Genomic DNA, 24,801 nt, shown 5'->3' with positions numbered 1-24,801 from the left:
TTAAACTGTGAAAAGTGAGGATTATAAAGAAATGTGTTCGTAGAAGTGCACATAAGGAGAGCAACAGAATAACTCTCCCAATCCCACGCTGTTCAACCTCCTTTATCGTCTCCCTGCGCCAATCAGGCGGCCTAATTGATTAATTGCTCTCAGGTGGGCAAAGTCACGTCCAAAGTGAACTTCCTCCTTTCCGCCACACGGTGGCGGCCAAGCTCCAAAAAAGGAAAATCAACTTTACGACGGTTCCTCTAACCAGAGCAAAATACGGCAATTCTCTCACGCAGTTGTTTATATATCACAGCTGATATTATTTGCCGCAATGAGGTAGTTTGGTTTTTTATCTCTCACACTGTGAATTGGGCCTAGCTAGCCGTGTGTGTGTGTGTGTGTGTGTCCAGTGCAGAGCTGGAAGGCGGTTTGTTGAATATGTAGGAGGTATTTCTCTCATCGCCGCTGCAGACAACTTGATAAAAAAGGTGAGTAGTTTATATGGTTGCCAAACGTGACAGTAAAATATCCTGCTCTGAATGCACAGTAATGTACAGCTACTGTAAAATATAGGCCTGGTCAGACTGTTATATCTATGTTGATGACTGAAGTCTCTTAAAATATCATTCTCATTCTCATTGCTAGAAAGCTGTTTTCAGGTGGCATCGCCTTGTATAGACCTGACCCATCCTTTACAATTGGCAACCCTGTATACCCCGAGTCTATAGACCTATACCTATAGACCTATAGTCTATACCCCCTTCAAGGACAGTTTACACACTTCTTTAACCATCACTTATGTCAAAACTAACATTTCTGAAATGTATAGCCGTTAGAAACGGTACACCCACTTCTTTAGGCAAGGCAAGTTTATTTATATAGCACATTTCAGCCACAGGGCAATTCAAGGTGCTTTACATGAGACATTAAAAGCATTAAAACAAAAAGCAAGACATTACATTTAAAACAATAGGCAGGACAAATTAAAAGCATTACACGGTCTGCCAACTTTCAGCGTGACCTCGATCCCTTGGCAGGCAGGTGTATAATAGTGGCTGTAATGGTTTCCTTCTCGACCAGGATGGCGGCGCCGTCGGAGCAGCTGGAGCAGGTGAGGAGCCAGGCCGAGGCTTGTCTCTACTCCACCGGGGCGGTTCTGGAGGTCCGCGCCGGCGTGTCGGCCATGGCCAACATCCCCCTGCCGCCCTCCGTCAAGTACCGCCACATCGCGGCCGAGACCATGATCGTAGAGAACAGCGAGGGCCACGACAGGAAAGAGGTAGGGGTCCGGTCGCTCTGAAGCTACGCTGCTGCTGTTTGGGAGAGGGGGGGGGGGGGGGGTCTTTAATCGGCTACACGGTGACACGCGCATTACACACAGTGAGCGACGACACACACACACGTGCAACTTCGGGGGTCACCGGTGGAAATCGTTCACTGCATTTCTCCCATCCCAAGCAGTCCTCCTCCAGGGGCAGCCAGGAGCAGTGGGCAGCCTGGTCAGTGTCCTCCTCCAGGGGCAGCCAGGAGCAGTGGGCAGCCTCGTCAGTGGCGCCCGGGGGCCAAGTCCAAGTGATCGGTCCAGGTCTCGGTCAGGGACCGGACTAAAGAGCATCTGTTCTCCTGCATGTTTTTCGTATTGGGTTCTTTTTCGGAGGAGGGAACACGGGGAGAACATGCAAACTCCTCACAGAAAGGAGACCTTGCTGTGAGGCGACAGTACAAGGCGATTTTGATTTGATTTGATTGATTTTGAGGTTCGGTGTCTTGCTCAAGGGCGCTCCGGCACACTGTCGGGAGCTGGGATCGAACCGGCGACCTTGCGACTTGCTGTATCATTCACGGTTGAACCCAGGCTTCGGCTCAACCACACTCTGCCACAAGGCGACGTGTGCTTCGTCGAATCCCCCGTATCGACACCATATCTCTCCTGACCACTGCGCTACGTTACTAACCACGGCCTTGTCTTCCTCCCCAAACCCCTCCCCCCCCTGACCCCGCCTCCTGACCCCGCCTCCGCCCCCGCCAGATCATCGGCTCCCTCCAGAGGTTGTCCACGGCGCTGAACATCCTGGAGAAGTACGGCTGTAACCTGACGGGCCCCAGCCGGCCCCGGTACTGGCGCACGGTCAAGCACAACAACCCGGTGTTCAGGGCCACCGTGGACGCCGTCCAGGTCAGGACCCGGGCCCCGAGACCAGGGCCCCCCCCCCCCCCCCGCGCTGTCCCGAGCACTCACACACAGACACCGCTACTGGCCCCTCTAGTTAAACTGTGTGTGTGTGTGTGTGTGTGTGTGTGTGTGTGGTGCATCTAACCTGTCTGTAAGTAAGTAAGTAAGTAAGTAACCCATCCAGGTCAGGACTCACCCTCCTACTCACTCACTTCACACTCTCTCACATATTCACCTACTCGCACACAACTCACTCAATCTCCCGTTCACACACAACCACCGCTGCTAACGCTGCGTTCCATTTGGCTTGTGAAGTGGTGATTTACGACGTACGACTCGACCGTTAACCGGAACGCCCCTCTCCACTCGTCCTCTCCACCCACCCAACCCCCGGTTCGCTCTGCAAGTCGTGAACAAGATGGCGGCTCCCTGTGTCGCTAAGCTTTAATAACACTTTTATTAGCCTGTCTGTCTTATTTGTGTCTCATTAAATCAGTCGTACACAAAGTATTCCCCAGCTGGTGTCTGAGGACGTGTCTGCGACCTCTCTCGTATGCGCAAAGTACTGCGTAGTGCTAAAAATACTGCGTAGTGCTAAAAATACTGCGTAGTGCTTAAAATACTGCGTAGTGCTAAAAATACTGCGTAGTGCTAAAAATACTGCGTAGTGCTAAAAATACTGCGTAGTGCTACTGATTTGGCAAACAAAGCTAGCCAACGTCCATCTTTGTTCCGAGTTGTTGTTGTTGTTGTCTACTGTACCGCGGTTCCCTTGTGGGTGACGTCGTTCTCCGTCTCTCCCACCTCCCCGCTTCCCACACAAACGGAACGCAGCATCACCCTCTAGTTGTGCGTGTGTGTGTTTGTTTGTGTGTGTGTGTGTGTGTGTGTGTGCGTGTGTGTGTGTGTGTGTGTGTGTGTATAACCTGCCTGTCTGTCTGTCTGTCTAGGGAGGACGGGCAGTTCTCTGTCTCTATGGTTACTCCAATCAGCAGCCCGATGGACTCAGTTTCCCCGACGACGTCACGGAGCCCGACGTAGAGAAAGTGGCTGCGATCACGCTGGAGGTCATGAGTCTACGCATGGAGCTGGACATGTTCATCAAGGTCTGGACCAATCAGATAGAAGATAGCATCCTTGATTAAGGTCTGGACCAATCAGATAGAAGATAGCATCCTTGATTAAGGTGTGGACCAATAGGAGAAAAGATATCATCCTTGATTAAGGTCTGGACCAATAGGAGAACAGATATCATCCTTGATTAAGGTGTGGACCAATAGGAGAACAGATATCATCCTTGATTAAGGTGTGGACCAATAGGAGAACAGATATCATCCTTGATTAAGGTGTGGACCAATAGGAGAAAAGATATCATCCTTGTCCAGGAAAGCTTTAGTGTCGTCAAGTCCTAACAGATCTGAAAAGGATTGGATAGGTTCAAGCAAAGTGGCGAGGCAGTGAAAGACTCCCGCTGCTTATACCGATCCAGAGCTGTTAGATGTTAGGAGAAAGTTGATGTTGATGTCGGTGTGTGTTCACAGGATGCTCACCCTCACCCAGAGTTCTTAGAGAGGATCATCTCATCACTCTGCCAGAAGGTATCAACCAACCTCCTCTCTCACTCACAACTCCTCCTGACTGTCTGACTGCCTGTCTGTCTGTCTGTCTGTCTGTCACTCACACCTCCTCCTGTCTGTCTGCCTGCCTGTCTGTCTGACTGTCTGTCACTCACACCTCCTGTCTGTCTGTCTGTCTGTCTGACTGTGTCACTCACACCTCCTGTCTGTCTGTCTGTCTGCCTGTCTGTCTCTGTCTGTCTGTCACTCACACCTCCTCCTGTCTGTCTGTCTGTCTGACTATCTGACTGTCTGTCTTTATGTCTGTCACTCACACTTCATCCTGCCTGCCTGCCTGTCTGTCTGTCTCCCTGTCTGTCTCCCTGTCTGTCTGGGTCTGTCTGTCTGTCCGCTGCCTCGTCCTCCTTCCTCATTCTCTAACCGCTTCCTATTCTGTTTTTACTGTTTCCATGGAGACCCCACAGTACATTCCCCCTGGCGCCATGCGGCGTTGATAGTGATGATGTATCTACCGTCCGTCCCTCCACACTGTCCTCCGTCCTCCACGCGTCATGAATGGACATGTTCAGCTTATTAATGAATGAAATTAATAAATTAATGAGTAATTAATTAAGTGAATGAATGAATGAATGTGGAGTCGTCTAATTAAGCTGCTTTGTGGCTCTGACACCTCAACTCCACTCCCGTTTGCGTGGCGTTCCGAATCAGGTCAGGTTTTATTCCGTCCTCCACATGGATTCAACCCCCCCACCGGTTGTGTTTCATGAGCGAGCGTTTCGTTTGATATTCTGCCAGGTCGTCAGGGGGCGGGGCCTAACCCCCCCCCCCCCCCCCCCCCATCTCTTCTACTACCACTTGATGCGTCCCTGCTGTGGAATCTGCTAAAAATAGACCCGGTGTGTCTATCTTTACCAGTAGACCTGGTGTGTCTATCTTTACCAGTAGACCTGTATCTTTACCAGTAGACCTGTATCTTTACCAGTAGACCTGTATCTTTACCAGTAGACCTGTATCTTTACCAGTAGACCGTACGATGACCAGAACCGGCCCGCGAGCGGACTCAGTGGAATTGAGCCGTGCATCCTCAGTCCATCCCTCAGCACTGTCCTCCATGCATAATGAATGGACATGTTCAGCAAATTAATGAATTAAATGAATAAATGGATGAGTAATTGATTAAGTGAATGTGGGACTGAAGGAAGGGAGGGAGAGAGGGGAGGAAGGAAGGGAGAGAGAGAGAGAGAGGGAGGGAGGAAGGGAGGGAGGGAGGAAGGAAGGAAGGAAGGAAGGAAGGGAGGGAGGGAGGGAGGGAGGGAGGAAGGAAGGAAGGAAGGGAGGGAGGGAGGGAGGGAGGGAGGGAGGAAGAGTCATGCGTTCACGTCCAACACCGAGGTACAGCGCAGCCCGGCCGCGAATCTCCCAGCGGTCATCGCTGCGACCGCCTCTGACCCCGCCCTCCTCTGACCCCGCCCTCCCCGTCGCTCTGTCCCCCCCTTCCCCAGGGGGACGCGGGAGAGCCCTCCGACGCCGCGGCGGCGCCCGCCAGCCAGAGCCAGCCCAGGCCCCTCCCCCCCCCGCCGCCCCCGCCCCGGGCCCCCTCCCCCCGGCTCGGCCACGCCCCCTGTCCCGGACGCACGGCCAACGCCTCCACCTCCACCAGCAGCGCCCCGGTCGCCAGGCGCCCCGGTGAGCAGCCCGCCTCGCACGCACACGCACGGGGGTCGGGGGTCCGGAGCGCACGGGGGTCCGGGGCGCACGGGCGCGTTCGGCCTCGCAGCCCAGCCGGGCGGGGTTAACACCGGGAGCCGTTTCGTCGGTCGTAGCCGGCAAGCCGAATGAAGAGATTTGAGAACGGGATAGACGCCTTAACGAGGTAGCCTTAACGAGGTTTAACGAGTCTCTCCTTTGGCTTTCTCTCTCCGTCCAATCAGATAGCTGCACCATCTGTGGCATATTTCCCATCGCCGCCCACTGTCCCACGTGTGTCCAGTCGCTGTGCGTGGAGTGCGACCGGCTGTACCACTCGTACCCGGAACGAGCCAATCACCGCCGGACCGCAGTGACCAGAAGCAGGAAGTCTCACAGGTGAGGAAGGCAGGAGGAAGAGACCGACTCCTTCTTCACCAGGAAACATTGGCTTCACCGCTCCACCACTCTCTTTCCCCCTCTCTCTCTCTCTCTCTCTCTCCCTCTCTCTCCCTCTCTCCCCTACTCTCTCTCCCTTTCTCTGCTACTCTCTCTCACTCCCTCCGCTACTCCCTCTCCCTCTCTCTCTCTCTCTCTCCCTCTCCCCCTGTCTCCCTCTCTCTCTCTCTCTCTCTCTCTCCCTCTCCCCCTGTCTCCCTCTCTCTCTCTCCCTCTCCCCCTGTCTCTCCCTCTCTCTCTCTCCCACTCTCTCTCCCTCTCCCTCTCTCCCCCACTCTCTCTCTCTCCCTCTCTCTCTCCCTCTCTCCTCTACTCTCTCTCACTCTCTCCGCTACTCTCTCTCCCTTTCTCTGCTACTCTCTCTCCCTCTCCCTGTCCCTCTCTCTCTCCCTCTCCCTCTCCCTGTCCCTCTCTCTCCCTCTCTCTCTCCCTCTCTCCGCTACTCTCTCTCCCCCTCTGTCTCTCTCTCTCCCTCCCTCTCCCTCTCTCTCTCTCTCTCTCTCTCTCTCTCTCTCTCTCTGTAGTAGTTCTCAGTCATCATGGCGTTGTGCCCACTGCACCACAGTCAACTCCATCCAGGACGTGCTCTGTGAGGTGTGTGAGCGCCCCCGCCTGGCCTCCTCTGGTACTGCGGCCTCAGACGACGCCTCCCAGTCCTCCGCTATCACTGGTCAGTCCGCCTGTCCATCAACGTCACTCACCCCACCCCCAAACAGAAAGGACCGGGTGCTGAAATGGAATGTCGGTTAATTAATAAACATGATTGCTTTTCTGATTCGTATTCCGCTGTGTGATGTGTGTGTGTGTGTGATGTTTGTGTGTGTGTGTGTGTGTGTGTGTGCGCGTGCGTGTGTGCGCGTCTGTCCGTCAGAGTGGCAGTGTAAGAGCTGCACGGTGGTCAACGCGGGCAGCAGCATCCTGTGCGAGGTGTGCGAGCGGCCGCGCCTCGCCACCCGGCCCCCCGTGACCCCCACCCACAACCCCGACACGCCACCGCGACCCCCTGCCCCCGTGCTGGGCATGCCCGGCGACCCCGACAGCCAGGTGAGGCGGTCGGAAGCCCCCTTTCCGTTGGCCGAGGCGGTTCGGACGACCTATCCCCACAGCGTACGCTGCGTAACCTTTTGTATCGGCGCTCCGGATTTGGCGCCCGGGACGACGTCGTATCCCGGTTGTATGCGTTCCACATGCGTTTTTTTTTACCCCGAGTAAAATGGCGGGAATCGCGAGGTCAGGTGACGTGTTGATGACGAGCGTGACGTCGAACCCGGGAGTCCCGACGCGTCCGATACAAAAGGAACCTATAGAAACTCAGGCCACCGGTTTGACGCTGTGACATGATGATGATGAGTCTCTCTGTCCCCTGTCTCTCTGTCCCCCGTCTCTCTATCCCCCGTCTCTCTGTCCTCTGTCTCTCTGTCCTCTGTCTCTCTGTCCCCCGTCTCTCTGTCCTCTGTCTCTCTGTCCTCTGTCTCTCTGTCCCCTGTCTCTCTGTCCTCTGTCTCTCTGTCCTCTGTCTCTCTGTCCTCTGTCTCTCTGTCCTCTGTCTCTCTGTCCCCTGTCTCTCTGTCCCCTGTCTCTCTGTCCCCTGTCTCTCTGTCCCCTGTCTCTCTGTCCCCCGTCTCTCTGTCCCCTGTCTCTCTGTCCTCTGTCTCTCTGTCCTCTGTCTCTCTATCCCCTGTCTCTCTGTCCTCTGTCTCTCTATCCCCTGTCTCTCTATCCCCTGTCTCTCTATCCCCTGTCTCTCTGTCCTCTGTCTCTCTATCCCCTGTCTCTCTATCCCCTGTCTCTCTATCCCCTGTCTCTCTGTCCCCCGTCTCTCTGTCCCCTGTCTCTCTGTCCCCTGTCTCTCTGTCCCGTCCGTCTCGCCGTCAGTGGGTGTGTCAGTTCTGCACCTACGTCAACTACAGCCCGGCGACGGCGTGCGAGATGTGCGACCTGGCCCGCCCCGAGCCGGCCCCCATGCCCGCCAAGCTCCGCCCCCCGTCGCCCAGCCGACGCGTGCCGGCCCTGCCGGTCAAGCCCAAGGCCCCGCCCCCGGAGGACCCCGACCTGCGCAGGCAGAGGCTGCTGAGGGAGGAGGGGCTTAAACTGATCCAGCTGATCAGGGTGAGGGGGCGGGGCTTAAACTGATCCAGCTGATCAGGGTGAGGGGGCGGGGCTTAAACTGATCCAGCTGATGAGGGGGAGGGGCTTAAACTGATCCAGCTGATCAGGGTGAGGGGGCGGGGCCTCGCTCAACCGCACGGTGACATCTCTTCTCCCTTACCACTCCCTTTTTTCCTAATACCACCCCTCTCTCTCTCTCTCTGTCTCTCTCACTCCCTCTCCCTCTCTCCATCTCTCTCTTTCCCCCTCTATCTTTCTCTCTCTCCTCTCTCCCTCCCTTTTTATCTCTCCCTGTCTCCCTCTCTCTCCATCTCTCTCTTCATTTCTCTCTCACTCTCTCTCTCTCTTTCTCTCTCTCTCCATCTCTCTCTGTCCTCTCTATCTCTCTCTCCATCTTTTTCTCTCTCTCTCTCCATCTCTCTCTCTCTCTCTCTCTCTCCATCTCTCTCTCTCTCTCTCTGGGTTCAGGATGGAGAGAAGAGGGGGGTGAGCCCGGAGGAGGTGTACACGGGGATGCGCGTCGCCGGGGACGCCAGCATCCTGCCCTGCGATTGGCTGAAAGCCGAGCTCCCCCAGCGGCTGGACCAGATCTGCGCGCTGGCGGCGGCGCCCTTCCCGGGCCAGAACGGGCCGTCCGAGCACGCCGCCGCCGACCGCCAGGACGCCGAGACGGAGGCGGAGCCCGGAGGAGGAGGAGGAGCGGGCGTGGTCCAGCTGTCCAGGGCGGAGGCTAAACAGGCGTGGCTGTCGGCGGGCGGCGACACGGAGAGAGCGGCCAGACAGGCCGTCCGGGACCGGCAGGCCAAGGTGAGGGAGAAACAGTCCCATGATGCATCACTCTGGGCCTTTAGCCGCCCAGAACTGAACCCGCGGACGTGGAGGAGTCGCCTTTAGCCCCTCCCTTCAGCCAGCGTCACGAAACGTTCGCCGAATCCAGTCGGAAGAACGTCGAAAACGTGTTTTCCCCCGCTAGTGCGCGCTCTGGTTCTTGTCTAATTGCGCTTTTTGAGAGCGTTTAGTTTCCGGCGCAGTAACGCACACGGGCACTCAGGGCTTTATTCTGCTCACGTTAGCGTTGCCGTGCGGCGCTCCGGGAGACTGTCTTGTTTCATTTCCACGCCTCAACTACGGGAACCAATCAGGCGATGCGTCCACTGGGGGGGGGGGGCAGAACAGCCCCTGAAATCGTTTCGGGGCAGCTAGAAGTCAGTTCCCCGGAGGGGAGAAGGAGTGAACAACGCTGACGGCGATGGACAGATGGTTCAACCAATCACCTGCCAAATATGTTTTCGTTCATTTGCAACCGGGCCAATCGGGGACTGCGCTTTAACTGCCGTTCCTCCGCCCGGTGGGGACGGAGGCCCCTGACTGGCTCCCGTAGTTGATGCGCGAAGTCTCGTGAAGTCTCGCGACGTCTCGCAAAATATCGCGAAGTCTCACGAAGCAACAGCCGGTGACGTCAGAAGTCGTCCGAGATGGGGTGGGTGGGGTGAGTCCAGACTGATCTGGGGACGTGATCTCGCTGGATCAGGACGGTCTCACCAGGATGGTCTCTCCTCCTCCTCCTCAGGTGAAGGAGCTGTGCTCCCTGGGCTTCGCTGACCTGGCCAGGTGTCAGGAGGTGCTGCGGCAGACCGGCGGGGAGGTGCGGGGGGCTCTGTCCCTGCTGCAGCGCCCCCTGCTGGAGCCCTTCCACCAGCGCATCTGGAGCGACCAGCCCGAGCCCCCCATAGACGTCTGCCACCCCGACAAGCAGGTGGGGGGGGTCAGCGGGTCATGAAGACACAGCGTTGTGAAAAGCAGTGTGTGGGACGATACTAGCGTGTGTGATTAAAACCACCGTGTCTCTCCTTCTCCCTCTCTCCTTCGCACACCTCTCTCTCTCTCCCTCTCTCTCTCTCTTTCTCTCTCTCTTTCTTTTTCTCTCACCCTTTCTCCCTCGCACACCTCTCTCTCTCTCTCTCACCATCTCTCTCTCCCTCTCCCTCTCTCTCTCACCACTCTGTCTCACCCTTTCTCTCTACCCCCCCTCTCTCTCACCTCTCTCTCACCCTCTCTTTCTCTCTCACCCTCTCTCACTCTCTCCCTCTCTCACCCTTTCTCTCTACCTCCCTCTCTCTCTCTCTCCCTCTCTCCCTCTCTCTCTCACCCTCTCACGCATCCCTCTCTCTCTCTTTCCCACCCTCTTTCTCTCCCTCTCTCTCACCCTCTCTATCCCTCTCTGTCTCACCCTCCCTCTCTACCTCCCTCTCTCTCTCTCCCTCTTTCTCTCCCTCTCTCACCCTCTATATCCCTCTTTTGTCTCACCCTCCATCTCTCTCGCCCTCTCTCACACTCTTTCCCTCTCTCTGTTCTCTCCCTCTCTCTCACCCTCTATCTCCTCCCCATCCCTCTCTCTCCAGCGCGTGTGTCGGAGGCTGCTGGCGGTGTACGGCCTGCCCAGCTGGGGGCGCTGTGAGCTGGCCCTGTCCCTGCTGCAGGAGCGCAGCGCCCCCTACAGCCTAGAGGACGTAGTGCAGGCCGTACGGGAGTCACATGACCGGGACTTCATCCGCCGGGTGCTGGCCAAGGAATGCCCCATCTGCCTGTCAGTTTTCCCCCACAGCAAGGTACAGGGTGTGTGTGTGTGTGTGTGTGTGTGTGTGTGTGTGTGTGTGTGTGTGTGTTCGTGTCTGTACATACATAATGGACTCTGGGATTGTGTGTGTGTGTCTGTATACATACATAATTGACTGGGATGGTGTGTGTATGCGCGCGTGTGTGTGTGTATGCGTGTGTGTGTGTGTGTGTGTGTGTTCATCGGGGAGCTGCTCCTAACCCCCACTGCTGGGCTTGTATGGAGTTTGGACCCCAAACGGAGGAGGGTGCTTTTAAAGGAGAGAAGCTGAAGCCAAGCCCAACGTTGTCAAGGTAGATGATTTCAAGACCGTCGCCAATCAATGTGAATGACCAGAGCCAGCGCCAGTCTGACCATGGGCCTCAGGACGCGGAGGACGAGGAAACGGAGGAGCCCTCACCCTCTGGTCAGTCTGTCTCAGGGTGGCGGGGGTCCAGGGATGAAGGACAAGAAGAAGCCAGGAGACCATGGTGGACGAGACCGAAGGAGAAGTGGAAATCGTCAGGAGGACTGTTGAACGGCTAGAAAAGAGTCTCCAGGAGGCTGCAGGTTGAGAAGAAGGGCCGGGACAGAACCGCCATCGCTGTTCTAGCGGAGATTTTCCGATGGAGATGTCTCCTGATTTAGACGAGACTAAGGCGAGACTCTGCGGAGCTCGAGTGGCTAGAGAGCTAGCCTGATATCAGACAGAATTCTCGTTACACTCGTTAAGATCTTCAATCTGACATTGCTTCCTCTCTAACTGATTTCCGTGGGGGAGGGAGATTTGATTGTCCCTAACCAATCACTGGAGTCCAACATATCTGCCTGAATCTAGAATAATAATAGAATAATACATTTGTAACACACTTTTCATAAAAAAAAAAAAAGTTTAAAAGCATAGCATAACAAAACACAACTGAACAAAAAGAACATAACTTTAACAGACAAAAGCCTTTTTAAAAAGGTAGGTATTTTAAGGCCTGCTTTAAAAGATTCCAGGCTCTGAGCTGCCATTTAATGTCATTCTACTAAGTCAAAAACGAGAACGAAAAAAAAACATCTCCCCTTTGAACAAATGCCTTCAAAGCAGAGTGCTGTTCGGATTTCAAAGTAATTGGTCCTTTTATTCACCATTGCAATGTTCATGAGCAGCCATTGTTATTACTCCTCTTTGGGTCCGGCGGCGCACAGCTTGACGACGCTCGACAGTAGCAACAGCGGCGTCCCGCCCTTGCCGCTGATTGGCTAATTGTTAGTTCCCCACGGCGCTCATTGGACCGATATTCTTTGACTCTGAGAGACCGCTGTTTCATGTAGCAACACCACACCAAGAATCAGTCGACTTGGGGTAGAATGAGCGGATTCAGAGGTATCCAGGCGAGGAGAGAGACGCAAGAAGCCCACTTGGCTCGTCTCCTTGTGAGAAGGAGCGAATGGAAGAGGCGTACTGTACTCCTTGTGAGAAGGAGCGAATGGAAGAGGCGTACTGTACTCCTTGTGAGAAGGAGCGAATGGAAGAGGCGTACTGTACTCCTTGTGAGAAGGAGCGAATGGAAGAGGCGTACTGTACTCCTTGTGAGAAGGAGCGAATGGAAGAGGCGTACTGTACTCCTTGTGAGAAGGAGCGAATGGAAGAGGCGTACTGTACTCCTTGTGAGAAGGAGAGTTGTCAAACTCTGCCAAAAGACCTGACTTGAAGGATCTTGGCCATGTTTACCAAGCTAGAGACACCCCGAGGGCAGCAGCTATTCTGGCACACCCTCAACACCCTCTTCATGCAGAGTTTTGACTCACGCCATCACTTTACCTAGGAGAGCTAAATCAAATATACTCCTCATTGGTATTCACTTTTACAATGAGGTACAACTTGTAAGGATGGTACATGCGTGGAATGAGCAACACAGCTAAACATGTGGATAGCGCCCCCCCTAAAAAAGTGCCCAAATCCCCTGCGATATTCTTGTTTTGGTGACCGGCAGCGAAGAGATATATTAGCTGGCATTAGAGGAAAAAGTGCAGCCTTAAAGCTGAAATGTTGACAGTGATGAAACGGGCAGGAGAGAAGGCATCCTCTGAAATGAATTCCATTAATAACATTAATGCCATTTTTGACAAGGATGCCCCACAGGTAATAAAGGCAGAGCTCTGGTTAGCTTGAGTTGTCGTCTCCCAGGTCGATTATCCGCGCAGGGGAGGAGATGGATGTGCTCGTGGGCCAGGAGGGGACGGAGTCTGGGCAGGAGGAAGCCGCCGTGCAGGGACAGGAAGTGAGGTAGCTTCAGGACAACGGGAAAGGGGAAAACTGGGTCCGTACAGAAATCCCTCACTAATGCCTGTCAGTCAGCGTTCCTCGTAGAAGCTCCGGGATCTGTGACCCGGCAAGCGACGTCCCCTTGGAGGGACAGGTCAGCCAGAGTTCAGGGACCCAGCAGAGGACCAATGAGAACGGAGGACCGCTGTCAGGATTATTAGTGCACTTAATATAGCGCCTTTCTACCTTAACGGACAAAGCGCTTTACGATGGCCTCTCATTCGCCCATTCACACACCAATGGCAGCAAGCTACTATACAAGGCGCTAGCCTGCTCATTGGGAGCAATTTGGGGTTCAGTGTCTTGCTCAAGGACACGTCAACCGTCCACGGAGGAGCTGGGATTCGAACCGCCGACCCTATGATCATTGGACGAATATATTATATTCCAGGAAAGAGTCGCTCAAACGGCCCTCCGCCAAACCGCGTCCCTGGTCTCTCCCCGCGTCCCTCGGCCCCTCGGAAGGTCTTCGCCGGTGTGACCGTTCCCCGGGGGATCGTGCCAGAGTGTGTGTGTGTGAGTGTGTGTGTGCGTGTGCGTGTGCGCGTGCGTGCGAGAGAGAGGGCAATGGCTGCCTCAGCGTACGCTGTCGATAAATCGAGAGTAGAAGCTTTTCCCTGTTCATGTCTTGCCCTCTGCGACCCCAGCCTCGCTCTCACCCTCTGCGCTCATCTTTCTCTCGCTTGTCTTTCCCCCCGCCGCCCCCCCCACCCCCCCCCCCCCCCTCCAGATGCAGTCCCTGACGTCATGCCAGTGTTCGGTGTGCTGCGGCTGTTTCCAGCAACACTTCACCATCGCCGTGCGGGACAAACACATCAGAGACATGGTCTGTCCCGTGTGCTGGGAGCCCGACATCAACGACCCCGAGCACCTCAACAGCTACTTCTCCACCCTGGACATCCAGGTAGACCTACAGGATCACCCTGGACATTCAGGTAGACCTATAGGATCACCCTGGACATACAGGTAGACCTACAGGATCACTCTGGACATAGGTAGACCTACAGGCTCACCCTGGACATACAGGTAGACCTATAGGATCACTCTGGACATGCAGGTAGACCTATAGGATCACTCTGGACATGCAGGTAGACCTACAGGATCACCCTGGACATACAGGTAGACCTACAGGCTCACCCTGGACATGCAGGTAGACCTATAGGATCACTCTGGACATACAGGCAGACCAGGGCTGAGTTTCCCAGAGGCATCGCTATGATGAACGTAGCGCTACGATGCCTCTGGGAAACTCAGCCCAGATCCACACGCTCAGGCATATACCATCCTACACCTGGATATATTTAAGGAGCTAAGTACACAGTATTGCACAGGCGTTCACACACACAATGCAAACCCATACAGATATTCTGTATGCTTAAAGGGATAGTCTGGAATTTTTGGGTATTGGGCCTAATTTTCAACTTACTCCATATTGTCGTTGACTGATGGAGATCGTGTGTGCGTGTGCGTGTGCGTGTGTGTGTGTTCAAGCTCCGGGAGTGCCTGGAGCCTGAGGTGTATGAGCTCTTCCACAAGAAGCTGACAGAACAGGCCCTGATAAAGGACCCCAAGTTCCTCTGGTGCAGTCACGTGAGTGTCAACCACACACACACACACACACACCCTCAAACACACACCATCAGTAGGGCAAGGTCATTTTTTCAGTTTGTACAGATTGCCATCATACATTGAAATGTGGAAATATTTGAAGAAGATATGAATGCTTCTGTGAATATTGATACACGTTTTGCTCGTAGCACAATTGGAGGTCTGCCTAGACAGGGACCAGGATACCAGCGGCTTGGACACACTTTCTAGAGTATGGTTGTAAAAGACAAACACAACCTCTCCTCTCCTCTCCTCTCCTCTCCTCTCCTCTCCTCTCCTCTCCTCTCCTCTCCTCTCCTCTCCTCTCCTCTCCGCCTCCTCCTCTCTTCTCCTCCTCTCCTCTCCTCTCCTCCTCTCCTCCCCTCAGTGCTCCTATGGGTTCATCTATGATGGAGACCAACTCAAGGTCACCTGTTTCCAGTGCAGGAACAGCTTCTGCGCTCAGTGCAAGAAACCCGTAAGTCAGGAAGCACTTCTACACTATATACATATTTTATGAAGTAAACGTGTGCGTGTGCGTGTGTGTGTGTGAGCGTGTGTGTGTGAGCATGTGTGTGTGTGTGTGTGTGCATGCACGTGTGAAAAACGTATAGCAAGTAAGTGTATTGAAGCTGCATCAATATGTCCCTGATTTTCTCTCCCTCTCTCTCTCCCTCCCTCCCCCTCTCACCCCCCCTCTCCCTCCCCCCCTCCCTCAGTGGGAGTCCCAGCACGGGGGCGTGTCCTGTGAGCAGTACCAGTCCTGGAAGAGGGAGAACGACCCAGAGTACCAGAGACAGGGCCTGGCTGGCTACCTCCGGGACAACGGCATCAGTCAGTCCCACACACGCACACGGGCGTTCAGACAGGCGTTCAGACAGGCGTTCAGCATGCACACAGGCGTTCAGCATGCACACAGGCGTTCAGACAGGCGTTCAGACAGGCGTTCAGCATGCACACAGGCGTTCACACAGGCGTTCAGACAGGCGTTCAGACAGGCGTTCAGACAGGCGTTCAGACAGGCGTTCAGCATGCACACAGGCGTTCAGACAGGCGTTCAGACAGGCGTTCAGACAGGCGTTCAGACAAGCGTTCACACAGGCGTTCACACAGGCGTGCACACAGGCGTGCACACTGGCGTGCACACTGGCGTGCACACAGGCGTTCAGACAGGCGTGCACACAGGCGTTCAGACAGGCGTGCACACAGGCATTCACACAGGCGTTCAGCATGCACACAGGCGTTCACATGGCTATGTTGGTCTTCCGCTGAGTCATCACGTCCATTACATCTATCTATCTCTATCTCTCTATCTCTATCTCTCTCTCTCTCTCTCTCTCTCTCTCTCTCTCTCTCCCTCCCTCCCCCTCTCTCTCCCAGCCTGTCCTAACTGCAGGTTCCAGTATGCCCTGTCTAAAGGGGGCTGTATGCACTTCTGCTGCTCCCAGTGTCGCTACCAGTTCTGCAGTGGCTGCAACAACCCTTTCCACACCGTAAGATCTCTCTGTATCTACTAGCTCTGTCTGGATCCCTCTGTATCTACTAGCTCTGTCTGGATCCCTCTGTATCTACTAGCTCTGTCTGGATCCCTCTGTATCTACTAGCTCTGTCTAGATCCCTCTGTGTCTACTAGGGCTGCGTTCCGAATCGCCTACTACCCTACTATATAGTATGCCAAAACAGAATGTAGTATGTCCCAATACATAGTATGCCACATGCAGTATGGCAAAAGTACCAGGATGACCTACTACATCCGGTCGTATTTTGCAGTATGCAAGCCAGCAGGCTTTTCTGGCTATTCTGACCCACAATCCTTTGCGCAGCGGTAATGTGCGTCACATGCGCGAGTTGACAGCTGTAGACGAATGTCGCGTTATGGACAGTGACGGATGTGGGCTAATTTCAAGGCGCAATGTTATGACGAAGTAGTATGTCCCAATTGGATGCCTACTGCTTGCAAAGTACGTACTTTCTAAGGGCAGCTGTAGTAGGTACCGGTAGTAAGAAGTAGAAGTATGCCATTCGGAACGCAGCCTAGCTCTGTCTGGATCCCTCTGTATCTACTAGCTCTGTCTGGATCCCTCTGTGTCTACTAGCTCTGTCTGGATCCCTCTGTATCTACTAGCTCTGTCTAGATCCCTCTATCTACTAGCTCTGTCTGGATCCCTCTGTATCTACTAGCTCTGTCTGGATCCCTCTGTGTCTACTAGCTCTGTCTAGATCCCTCTGTATCTACTAGCTCTGTCTAGATCCCTCTGTATCTACTAGCTCTGTCTAGATCCCTCTGTATCTACTAGCTCTGTCTAGACCCCTCCTTATCTACTAGCTCTGTCTAGATCCCTCTGTATCTACTAGCTCTGTCTAGATCCCTCTGTATCTACTAGCTCTGTCTGGATCCCTCTGTATCTACTAGCTCTTTCTAGATCCCTCTGTATCTACTAGCTCTGTCTAGACCCCTCCTTATCTACTAGCTCTGTCTAGATCCCTCTGTATCTACTAGCTCTGTCTAGATCCCTCTGTATCTACTAGCTCTGTCTGGATCCCTCTGTATCTACTAGCTCTTTCTAGATCCCTCTGTATCTACTAGCTCTGTCTAGATCTCTCTACATATACTAGTTCTGTCTAGATCCCTCTACATCTACTAGTTCTGTCTAGACCCCTCCTTAACTACTAGCTCTGTCTAGACCCCTCCTTATCTGCTAGCTCTGTCTAGACCCCTCCTTATCTACTAGCTCTGTCTAGACCCCTCCTTATCTGCTAGCTCTGTCTAGACCCCTCCTTATATGCTAGCTCTGTCTAGACCCCTCTGTCTCTACTAGCTCTGTCTGGATTCCTAGTGTTTGGTTCTGCTGTTTGCTAGAGGCTACAGAAGCTCAACCGGGAATTCAGAACACAGGATGACAAGATGCACACTCTGCCATTATACTGTCTCTCTCTCTCTCTCTCTTCACCCTCTCTCCTCTCCTCTTCTGTCTCTCCCTCCTCCTCCTCCTCCCCTCCCCCCGCCTGTACTCCCTCCTCCCCTTCTCCCTCCTCCCCTTCTCCTTCCCTTCTAATGTATTTTTGCTCCCTCTCCTCTCTCCTCCTCCTCCCTTCCTCTCTCCTCCCCCCCTCCTCCTCTCCTCCTCTCCTCCTCCCCTCTCTCCTCCTCCCCTCCTCTCTCCTTCTCTCCTCCTCCTCCTCTCCTCCTCTCCTCCTGTAGACATGTGCGGTGGAGCAGTGCAGTGTGACAGGCTTGCATGCTCACCACCCCAGAGACTGCCTCTTCTACCTCCGGGACTGGGAGCCTGGCAGGCTGCAAGCCCTGCTGCTGGTACACACACACACACACACATATACACACACACACACATATACACATATGGGGGGTGAAATGTGCCATTTCTTACCGCACGGAGCGAACTGAGCTGCATACGGAGCTGACAAACGTACGCACGTACGTGAGTGAAATCCATTCGACTCCCATTGTATTTGATAGGAGGACTGACGTGACTCACGACATTTTGTCCTAGCGACGGCGGCGGCCTGAAGTAAGTCAGCAATGTGTGCATGGGTCGCGGCATTCGCGTGGCTCTCGTTAGCTCCCGTAATTATGGCCCATGTGGATTTGCTAACTGAGAAGACAAACCTGACGAACGTCGCTACTTGACCACGAGTGGTATTGCGAACGTAGCTGACGTCGCTACTTGACCACGAGTGGTATTGAGGAACGTCGCCGTCACCATCAGGTTACTTAAGCTGCTAGTTCTCTTGTTAGCTCTGATATGGCTAGCCAGCCTCCGTCCAGTGAGATCAGTGATATGACAACTTAACGTTAGATTATTGAGCCTAAATAATAGCAGGCTACTAACAGATAACCTGGTTAATATATGTTATTATTCCTACTATTTTGCTTACTGTGTGTTGCTGACAAGATAAATTATGTTATATTATTATTGCCACCGTCATTTGGCTTAGCTTATGTTCTCCAGCCACGCCAAGTGCTGTGGTAGTAGCTAACTCACTGGTGTTATATTTATTTACATTGTCCCTGAATCCTGTCTAATATCTCTCCATCTGTGTTATGCACCATGGGCCGAAAGAAAATTCGTAGTATATTGTGAAGTAGGCTCCTTGGCAAAATAAATGTTTTTTGATCCTGATAGCCCAGTAGGCTTTCTGTCAGCCTCTTATGTCATAACCTGCTGTTTTTATTATTATTTCGTTTTACACTACATTTTATCTATATCCTATGTGTGTAGCCTAGTTGTGGCCTATATTATTCGTTTTTATGTAACGAAATACATTAAATAAATGATGGTGCAGGAATGCAATGGTGCTGCGCAGCACACAAACAGGCAAATCATTCGACATAGTAAAATAATAACAACAACAATAACAATTAGGCTACAGATATAAAGGGACCTAAAGGGCAAAGGCAATGTTTTCTGTGCACTAAAGTAAGCTTAGGCTAGGCCTAACACGTTATACATACTGTATATAGCCTACCAGAAGTTTAGTGCCGTGCATTTATTAATCGGATAGCCTTTGTCTATAGGCGTATTTGACAGTCCTGGAAAAAGCCCTGATAGCCTACCAAAATGAAAAGAAAATCATTAGTGGCCGCTGTTGTCTGTATTTTGTTATTGTATTTTGTGGCCTGTGTGTAGTTGTAGCCATACTTATTATTCCTACAATGAAGTAGGCTACACCACCACCATGTCAGATTCAATCTCTGGTCTGAATGGGTAGGCTATGTATGGAAACATACTTTTTGGCGCGATCAGCTACAGCTCTCTAATCCAACTTGAACTTGTCTTTTTACAGTTTACTGAGTCTTTGTACAATAAAGCAATGGTTGCTATGGTTATGAAAAAGCGCACTTATGCCAGGGTATATGGTGCGTTCGTTTATAACTGGGAGGTGGCAAATTGAACTCGCACTTCCTCGTCGCAAATTCGGATATGTTTCTCAGCCTCCAGTTGCCGGCTGATGTCAATATCATATCATATCATCATCATATCATTCGCTATAGCTCGAATGCACACAGGTCGGAGGGAGGTATTTTGCCACTTGCGACTTGCCACGTCCGACCACAAACGAACGTAGCCTACCATTAAAAAGCAACTACAGAAATGTAGGTTAGCCTACATGGATGCAAAGCATTAACGAGCAAAAAAGGAACTACTGGTCTCGCCGTCTCACTTGTAAAGTCGGGATAGCCACGTTAACTGACGGCGACGACGTGTTTACTCAGCTACTTTAGGGAATACAGTAGGACCCCACTCATCCGAACATAAGAGATCCGAACCTCCCGGTCTACCGGTAGAAAAGCCCACCAGCTATCTGGTTACTGGTGGGCTTTTCATTACAGTACTGTACCCTACTGTGAATAAAAACAGAACTGTATGTAGACCTACATGTTGCTTGTAGGCTGTAGTCTACTGTCACGTTTCATTTCTTCTAATGTCGAGCGCAAAACGCAAACGAGTCTGCTGCGCGAGAGCTGCATTCCTTGGTAGCCAGAAAGCGCGTCAGCAACCTGAAGCAGAGGAGCATCGAGTCATTTTTCGTTCCCAGTTAATGGACTTCAGGAACACAGACGTGTTGTAAGCATGTAGATTAGCCTACTAGACCTACTGTATTTGTTAAATAATAGTCTACAGCCTAGGCCACGTTAGTCTACATCTGTTGTTTTAGAGACTTTCTTTTACGCTACAATAGCCTAAGACGCGACAACTTGTCTGTCATTTCATTTATTTATTTATTGATTACCATTTGCTCTAATTGTTCTAATGTTGGGTTGTTTTAGGCTATACCATGTTGTTCTGCGAATACAGTAGCCTATCGATACAGCGTAAGCCTCATTTGAGAATAAAGTACTGTATTTGATCAAAGCACGCACTCAAGTGGAAATTCGGTTATTTTATTATAGGCTACCGGCCTATATGAGTTTCGTTGGCTATTTGATTGCAATTTTGATGCATTTTCACAAATAATTAAGGGTATTTATTGGTCTATTATGAGTCTATATGAAACAAGTATACCACTTATTGAATTTGGTGCATTTTAACATATGTTCCAGTCATCCGGACATTTCAGAGATACAAACGACCTGCGGTCCCGTTGGGTTCGGATGAGTGGCGTCCTACTGTAGCACAAGTGCTCACGTAGCGACGTTAGCTACGTATGCGAATAGCACACGTGCTCAAGTAGCGACGTTAGCTACGTATGCGAATAGCACACGTGCTCAAGTACCCCCGGCCCTGACGAGCGTTTGCTGGGTTAGCTACGTTAGTGAATAGCACACGTGGTCACGTGGGGACGTTCGTCACGTGTGTCTGCTCAGTTAGCAAATAAGTGGCACTTTCCACCCCCCATATACACACACACACACACACACATACACACACACACAACATAAACACACACACAGACATACACACACACACACACACATGCACACACATACGCACACACACACACACATACACACGCACACAGACACACGCATACACACGCATGCAGACACACACACAGACATACACACACATACAGACACACACAGGCACGCACGCACACACGCATGCACGCACACAATACATACACACACACACACACTCACTTACACACACAGACATGCCCATACGCGCACACGCACATACACACACACATACTGTATACACACTCATACAGTATATGCACATGGACACACACATGCACACACATACTGACACATGTACACACACGCATGCACGCAGATACACACACGCATACATACTGTACACACATATGCACATGCTCTACGTGCACACACACATATACACACACCCATACATACACACACACAAACGCATACATACATACTACGCATCGCAAGCACATGGGAGTAAGATTCTCAGAGTTTTTTACACACTGCATGACTAGAACACACACTCCCTGGCGTCGGAGTGTGTGCGCTGCTCAGTGTTGTGTCCCTGTGTTTGTCTCCAGAACAAGGGGGTGGAGTTCAACACGGACACGCCTCCAGGAACCCAGTCAGGTTGGATCCTACTGGCTCAGAGCTCAGACCGGACTCATTTATCTTCACCACATCCTTCTAACTTCACTAGACTAACCAATCTCTCTCTCCCTCCATCTCTCTCTCTCACTCTCTCTCTCTCTCTCTCTCTCTCTGTCCTCATCCCCCTCTCCCAGGGTTGTGTGGAGTGATAGAACAGAAGGATGAAGGAGGACAGCAGACAGACTCGGCCTGTGGGGCCCAGACTCAGCCTGGACACGCTGGACTCTGCGAGTAGGAACACTACACTGTTTGATTTGATTTGATTCACTTTATTTATCCCGAAGGAAATTAAAATGCCACGTAGCTCATAAAACAGCCATAAAAACAACACAAGACAACAATACACATATAGAAACATACAAGATAAGGACAGACCAAAAACATCAGACATGTACGTTGTTAAAAACAATGGATGTGTTGTACACCAAGTGATCTCTAAAACCATAGTGTCATAATGGTGCGTTATTAATAAGTGCAATCCCTGTGGCCACGCCCAGATTGTGTGGAGTTGAATAGTCTAATGGCTGTTGGGAGGAAGGACTTCCTCAAGCGTTCTGTTCTGCAGTGCATGGTGGTACTGTACATGCATGGTGTTACTGTGGAACACTACACTGTTACTGTGTAACACTAGACTGTTACTGTGGAACACTACACTGTTACTGTGTAACACTAGACTGTTACTGTGGAACACTACACTGTTACTGTGTAACACTAGACTGTTACTGTGTAACACTAGACTGTTACCGTGTAGGAAGACTAGACTGTTACTGCGTTGTGTGTCTCACTGTATCGTGACCAGGAGCAGTGCGTGGCACAGACACACCCTTACAGGTGGAATCACTGTACAGTACATACAGTAACAGGGTGTGTGTGTGTGCGTGCGCGTGTGTGCGTGTGCGTGTCTTCCAGGAAGCACTACCGTGAATACCTGGTGAGCCTGATCAACGGCCACTCCATCGACCCCGCCCCCCTCTTCAACGCCAACGAGCTGGTACTGGCCTGCAGGAGATACCAAGTTGAGGACACGCGGGGGGAGGCGGAGGACGACCTGGCCTATTACAGCCGGCTTCTGGAGGTAACGCACCCCTCACCTCTCTTTCCACTGGTATCTGCACATCTTGGCTAAAGATCTCAGTTAGACAGTAAAAAAATTTGTTTTGTTTTTTTGGTAAACAATTGCTATCCGACCGAAAATGGTAATGTCCTGTTTACGTGTAGCTTGATGACGAATGTGTAACTCCTAGATAAACTCCGGGTCTGTGTGAGGGCTCTCAGGATGACGGGTTCTCGTCTCTCGTCTCCACAGAAACTGACTGGCGAGGTTCCACTTGGGGACAAGGTTCCTCGCAAGAAATGAAACTCGCACCTCCCCTGTGTTCACCTTTCTCTGCAGAGTATTATGGTCTGTCACTTCTGAATGTTAAATCATCTCCTCCTGAATGTGTTGTCATAGTGACAGTGACCCCCCACACACACACACTCACACACCTGTGCTTGTTAAATCATGATTGTGCCACAGATATTCATGGATCATAGTTTGAGGTAGCTGAATGCTATCCTGGCTTCGCCAGATCCAATTTGCAAAAATGCGAAGGTTCTGGAGATTCTCAGTTCATGGACGATTTCCAAGGGGCCGTTATCAACAGACGCAGACCAAAATGCCTCTGGACGCAATTGGATAAACCCACAACCAATCAGAGCAACGACACGTGGGTTAGTCATGGCATCAAGTGGGTACAGTCATCATATCAAACCTGCCCCATATTAGATCAACGGTGGCGATTGGCCCAGGTAAATAGATAAACGGTTGTGATTGGTCCGGTCGAGATCCGACCGGGTGGAAATGTGTCTGGAGGGGAGCGTTACCAGCCTGAGCTGCAGAGAGAAGCACAATGTGATCCGGATGGCGATGCCAGGTTAGCTGAATGCCGGGTGTATATTATTTTGAGCGACTAGGTGTGTGTGTGTGTGTGTGTGCACGCACGTGTGTGTGTGTGTGTGTGCGCGTGTGTGTGTTTGTTCAGCTGCAGAGTGATAACCAGTGATGTAGAAGCATTACTTCATCACACACTGTGTAGGTGCATGCTCCTGTAGTGTTCTATCCCCAGAGCTGTACTGTCCTGACCAGCGATCGCAGACTGGCACCGCAAAACCTCTCATCCTGTCAAACACATCAGTCTGTGCTACTGATCTTGGCCGGAACAATGGAATCGATGCTCTTGCTCCTAAAAAAAAAAACGTAAACCTCACCCACCTGACGTTCCAGACACACTCGTCTCAAGCACACGCTTGACCTGTGTCTGACCAGCGGAGGTTAACCCCGCGTTCAGCCGGAATCCCACGGTCGGACTGTGAACTGTGTCATGCGGAGAAGGGCCTTCGTGTTGCGTTTTGACCCGTCCATCTATCTGTATATGGCTGTGAGCGCGTTCAACAGACAAGACGGTCAGCGTGGGTTTAGTGCCGTCCGTCTGTCTGTCCTGACCGGTCGGGATGTCCGACCTCCTGACCTCGGGCTGACGGACGGAGGCGGAGCCTAATCTCGGCCCGGAGGAGGGAGAAGGAGAAGGATTATCCGCTCCGTTGAGACGGGTCGTTTCAGAACCGCTGGGTTCCCCTCGAGTGATCGTATCAAATTGTCTGAACAGAGTCGTGTACAAACAATAAACTCTTTAACGTTTACTCTTGACATTTGGGCGTTTTGTGTTTTCCCTTGATTCTTTCCTGGAAGCAGAAATACACAATGAGAGCCATGTTTGTTCACGCAAATCGCCTTTCTTAGTGCCTAATAAAAGCACATAACATGCATTTCAAAGCAGTTTCTAGGTCCAGGCCTTAGGGGGCACGGGGCATAGGAGTGTCCTTTCTCAGCTGTAAACCTCCATCACATTTGAACAAACTGGACGTGAATGTCAGCCTTATGGCCGTGACAGACTCTAAATATGGATTTTCCCTGCTTCTACAGACAGCTTGTCAGGCAGAGTATCTGGGTTTGACGGGCATCACGCCAGCCGACTGATATCTGAAATACATTTTCCGTCAGGCATCTGACAAAAATGGTTTGCAATTTAGATTTGCTACCTCCCGTGTATATTGAGAGTCTGGTCCTGTCCTCGGGCTGATCTCCATTCCCCGAGATACAAAATGGAGGATTAGACCGCTATAGGTCCGACATGCATATTAGAATCACAATCCGTTTTATTGCCAGGTAGTTTTTATACATGCTAGGAATTTGTTCTGGTCAATTGGCGCATAACACTGATGGGTAGA

The 24,801-nt window shown here is 52.0% G+C and overlaps 1 protein-coding gene across 1 annotated transcript; it reads left to right on the top strand.

Annotated features, from left to right (window-relative positions):
* Positions 1-329: 329 nt before the first annotated feature.
* rnf31 (ring finger protein 31) lies at positions 330-24,141 on the top strand. The gene is made up of 23 exons (XM_084457850.1): positions 330-476; positions 1,069-1,267; positions 2,018-2,164; positions 3,112-3,267; positions 3,703-3,759; positions 5,241-5,424; positions 5,670-5,823; positions 6,408-6,553; positions 6,755-6,927; positions 7,759-7,992; positions 8,461-8,799; positions 9,563-9,748; positions 10,395-10,601; positions 13,633-13,806; positions 14,394-14,492; positions 14,878-14,967; positions 15,209-15,323; positions 15,870-15,982; positions 17,692-17,802; positions 21,462-21,510; positions 21,666-21,762; positions 22,441-22,606; positions 22,838-24,141. The coding sequence occupies exons 2-23, from the start codon at positions 1,070-1,072 to the stop codon at positions 22,886-22,888; spliced, it is 3,246 nt and encodes a 1,081-aa protein (XP_084313976.1). The 5' UTR covers positions 330-476; position 1,069; the 3' UTR covers positions 22,889-24,141.
* The last annotated feature ends 660 nt before the right edge of the window (positions 24,142-24,801 follow it).

This window comes from Borostomias antarcticus (assembly GCF_949987555.1).
Source record: "Borostomias antarcticus genome assembly, chromosome: 24".
Classification (NCBI taxonomy): domain Eukaryota; kingdom Metazoa; phylum Chordata; class Actinopteri; order Stomiiformes; family Stomiidae; genus Borostomias; species Borostomias antarcticus.
The sequence above is the reverse complement of the archived record's forward strand: the minus strand, read 5'-3'. Positions and strand labels throughout refer to the sequence as shown.